The 4980-nt window shown below is 28.8% G+C and overlaps 1 protein-coding gene across 1 annotated transcript; it reads right to left on the bottom strand.

Annotated features, from left to right (window-relative positions):
- Positions 1-4203: 4203 nt before the first annotated feature.
- On the bottom strand, positions 4204-4683 carry LOC140861714 (uncharacterized). The gene has a single exon (XM_073264732.1). It carries the CDS (start codon positions 4681-4683, stop codon positions 4204-4206), a length of 480 nt encoding a protein of 159 aa, XP_073120833.1.
- Positions 4684-4980: the final 297 nt, after the last annotated feature.

Here is a 4980-nt window from a genome sequence, read left to right as displayed (position 1 = left end):
AGTATTATTATTACTAAATGATTCATTATTATTAATAACAGAAATATTCATATTTTTAAATTTTTCTGATAAAATTTTTTCAAATTCAGAAACAGAAGATTTAAATTTAAAATCTTGTATTTCTGGAGGAGATTGGATAGAAGAAGAAGCTATGGAAACTATATTTCTATCTTTCTTTTCTTCAATGTGAACATTAGGCTTGATCTGTTGTATGGCTAATAAAATATTATCGATATTCTCTTTTAAAGAAGTCAATTCTTCTCCTAAAAGAATAAGATATAAATTAGTATAATTTTGCTTTTCAAAAAGTTGATTAATATGATTGATAGTAACAGACAACATATCATCCTCAAATATTTTTGAAAACGCATTAAAATTTAAAACTTTTTCATTCTTTTCTATTTGAAAAGAATTCTGTGGAGGATACACAGATTTCTGAATATTTCCAGAAGAAAGTTTATAATTTCTTTCTATAACAGAAATATAATCAACAAGAAAGATTTTTATAAACCAGGGAACAAAATAAATCATTTTATTTTTTTCTGCACAATCTTTATAAAAAGTATTAATTATATATTCAAATTCTTTTTTGGAAAAACTCTTAAAATACCATTTTCTAAAAGATTTCCATTTATGATCACAGAATTCTTTATTAATCTGAGCTCTTGCTCTAGATCCTTTACTGAAATCTATTTTGATTGTACTATCCATTTAAACAAAATTCATTTCTGAGATAGTATCTGAATCTGTAATGTTCTGGACATTTCCATGAACAATATTATTTCTGTTTATAATAACCTCTTCAATATTTTTATTTTTAGAGAAATCAGATCTAACTTCTTCTCGAATTTGAGAAGTAGAAGCTCTAGAAGATTGAGGAATATCAATTATATAATCTAGAGGAGAAATATAAGATCTAACAGATTGAGATCTAGTAATAGGCAAATAATTTTTATTTTGAAATTGTATATTAACAGATCCTTCATTAGTCTGTATTACTTGTTGTAAATCCATATTCAAAATAGGATTTCTAGGAATAGAATTTTCAAAAGTCCACTTTGATGGAAAGTCTATTTCTTCCCATTTAATATATCTACGTGTAGTTATTTTAGATTTATTGAAATTAGTCTCAATAAGAACAGTTTCATTTTTCTTTTTGTCAATTCTTTTACACATCGGATTCAAAGTATAAAGAGGTTTATAATAAATACGATAACAAATACATATGACTTCTGTTCCAACAGAATAATTATAACCATGAGTCTTAACATTTAATGTTAAAGAATCTAAAATATTTATATCAGTTAATGATAGAGAAAGATTTGGATACACATCAAAATAAACTGGACCATGAGCCAGACTGGATTCAATTATTCCGATTAAAGATTGTTTCCAATTTAAATTTCTACCATCTCTTAAAGCTGCAATAAAGCTTTCAGGTAAACCTTCCAAAGTAAGAGGTCTAAAGGCAATTTGTACTAGACCTATATGAAGAAATTTATAATCTTTAGAAAATGTTAATATATCTTTTTCATTTAATAAATGAATAACCATCTCTTCATTATTAAGAGGAATTGATGACTCAGTAGTCTTAACAATTTGTTTAAGACCAATTTTTTCAAAGGTTCCTAATTGATAGACCATTTTAGGTTCTATTTTAGGAATAGTCCATTTATTTAATAAATCAAGATTATGAGGAATATCATATTCTTGAGTTATACTGTTTTGAACAGTATTCTTTAAACGAAAAATATTCATTTGAATAAAATATGCTAAATCATAAATATCACTACTCCATGGCTCTGATACCATTCTGGATCTTGAAACATGAGAATCATGGGAAGGTTCGAACAGGTTCGAACAGATTAGGAATTATTATTTTAATCTTTTTTACAAAAAATTTATATATAAGGAGTTTACCGAGACTAATTAAGTAGATCAGATTCATTCATGGGAAGGTTCGAACAGGTTCGAACAGATTAGGAATTATTATTTTAATCTTTTTTACAAAAAATTTATATATAAGGAGTTTACCGAGACTAATTAAGTAGATCAAGATTCAAAACAAATACCCACAATGCTCTAAAAGCCATTCAAGGCAAACACGAGCTGAAGGGTAGTACATGAATCTGATCTACTTAATATTAACCTCGAACCTTATAAAAATTTTTTAACCTCCTCTTAGATTCCCATAATATCTTAAACCATTACAATACCATGGTCATTTCGTAGGATAATTATGATCTAGCAAAGAGAATTTAGCCTGTCATTAGGCTAAATTAAATAAGAAAATAGAAATAGACAAAATAAAAAGAGAAATACTTACAAAGATTGTAAACAGAAACCTCAAGCTTTTATTTTCTGAAAGGATTTTATTACAAGAGAGAGAGAGAGAGAGAGAAAGGGAGAAGATAGAGAGGCGAGCAAACTCCAGCGTACCCCCAAACTTACAAAATATACCTATAAATAGGAAGAGCCGGACATCAACCCCGGATTCCAAGCTAAACTTATAAAACTACTTTTATTAAAATAATAAAAAGATGCATTATTACATCTTGAATAACTTCCGCCAAACTTTATAAAAGTTGATAGTGATATATTATCTAATAGGATTCCTTTTTCATCCAATCTTGGACTTTAGCGATGCTTTTAATTTTTCAAAAGTTTCATCAATTTGATTTTCTTCAAGATCATCATCTTCGGGATCCTGTCCATCTTGCATATGCATTAATTTGATAAACTGATTGTGGCTGTCAGTTGAAGTCATGGACTGATCAGATTTTGTATCAGTATTACCAATATTTTTAAACAAATCTTTTTTAATTTCTTCAACATATAAGTCGATCATTTGTTCTTTTGAGTAGATTTCTTGATATTTCTGAGTGATAATTTTGAAGGGACTTATCACATCAGATTGTTTTCCCTTCTCCTGTTGTGCAAAATCATTCTTGTATTGAGAGATATTTTCTTCCATTTTTTGTAATATCTCTATGCTTATTACGATTATTTTCATGTTTATCATTAATATAATTATTTTAATTAATTATAATTATTTCTTCATATTAATATATTATTATTATCACGATGATAAATTAATTATTCATGAAGAAAATAAATAATGCATAATGAAATAATTTTATTTCAATTATTTAGGAAAGTGATTCTTATTTCTCTAAGTTGTAATATTTTATTGAGATAATGGAATGAATAAGGAAAGGGAATTTTTGGATTATTAAACTATAAAAGGTTATATTTTATAATATTTAATAATGAAGGCTATTTTTAAAAATAGCCTACTAATGTGGGCTAGAATAAGTAAATTCTCAATAATATATCATTTTTAAAAATAAAAATAAAAATAAGAATAAAAATATCAAAGACAACGGATTATAAAAAATCGTTGTTGTAGCTTCAAAATATCCGCTTAAAGACAACGGTTTTTAAAAACCGTTGTCTATTAGCGGGTTTTTTTGAGATAAAACAACGGTTTTTGGAAACCGTTGTCTTTGTGCATTTTTTTAAGGTCAAAGACAACGGTTTTTAAAAACCGTTGTCTTTTGCCCCAAAAAACATCAAAAACCGTTGTCTTTGATAAAAAATGTTTAAATACAACGGTTTTAGTGAAAACCGTTGTTAAAGGGTCCAAGACAACGGTTTTGCCATAAAACCGTTGTCTTTTGTGTGTTGTTGAATTAACATTTTCTTGTAGTGAGAAGTCTGTAATCTGATACAAATACATCTATACACACATTAATATACTTGAAATGCCAAGTGTCCCACTAAGTTTGGCATAATTGCTATTTTGCCCCTCAATTCTTCACTATTTACCTATTAGACCCTTAAATTTTTTTTAATTCAATTTCAATCCTAAATAATTTAAGAATATTATAGTGTAATTTCAAACTCTAAATATTCTCAAATTAAATATTTTTGGATTAAAATTAAATAATTTTGGGCCTTAAAATTATCTCATTCTAATAATTGATTTCGTCCTCAAAATCACATGCAATTTGTAAACACATAAGATAAAGAAAGATTATTGATACTGAATAAGAACTCACATCAATGAAATAGTTCTGGATAGCGCTGCCTCATATCCTGTTCTACCTCCCAATTTGCTTCTTCAATGCTGTGTATACTCCACTGCAATTTAACAAGTGAAATAGATTTGTTTCTGAGCTGCTTTTCTTTATGATCAACTATCTATACAGGGCGTTCAAAATAGCTCAATGTTTCATCCATCTCAGCCTCATCTGGACAAAGTACATAGGAAGAATCTGGCTCATACTTCCTCAGCATAGACACGTGAAATATGTCATGAATACCGGATAGCAATGGAGGTAATGCCAATCGATATGCAAGATCACCAATCTTCTCTAGAATCTCATAAGGCCCAATAAATCTCGGTGATAACTTACCTCTCTTTCCAAATCGAACAATGCCTCGGAAAGGAGATATCTTCAGAAATAATCGATCACCCTGTTCAGAACTTAGAGGTCTACGCCTCACATTTGCATATTTGGCTTGTTGATCTTGCGCTGCTTTCATTCGGGATTGTATCAACTTTACTTTATCAGACATTTCTCTAATAATATTTGGTCCTGTATCTGGTGTTTCGGAAATATCATCCCAGAACAATGGAGATTTGAATTTCTTACCATACAGTGCTTCAAATGGATCCATTTAAAAGCTTGCTTGATTACTGTTATTATAAGAAAATTCAACAAGTGGCAAAGATTCTTGACAACTTGTACTGAAATCAAGCACAATAGCTCTCACCATATCCTATAAAATTTGAATGGTTCGCTCTGATTGCCCATCTATTTGAGGATGATAAGTTGTACTTAATGTAAACGCGTACCTAGAGCTTCCTAGAGACTGTGCCAAAAAAGAGAAGTAAATCAAGGATCTCGATCTGATACAATAGACTTAGGCACGCCGTGCAATCTCACCACATCTCGGATATAAATATTAGTCATT

This window comes from Henckelia pumila, chromosome 4 (genome assembly GCF_033568475.1).
Source record: "Henckelia pumila isolate YLH828 chromosome 4, ASM3356847v2, whole genome shotgun sequence".
NCBI lineage: Eukaryota > Viridiplantae > Streptophyta > Magnoliopsida > Lamiales > Gesneriaceae > Henckelia > Henckelia pumila.
This window is presented reverse-complemented; position numbering and strand designations above follow the sequence as displayed.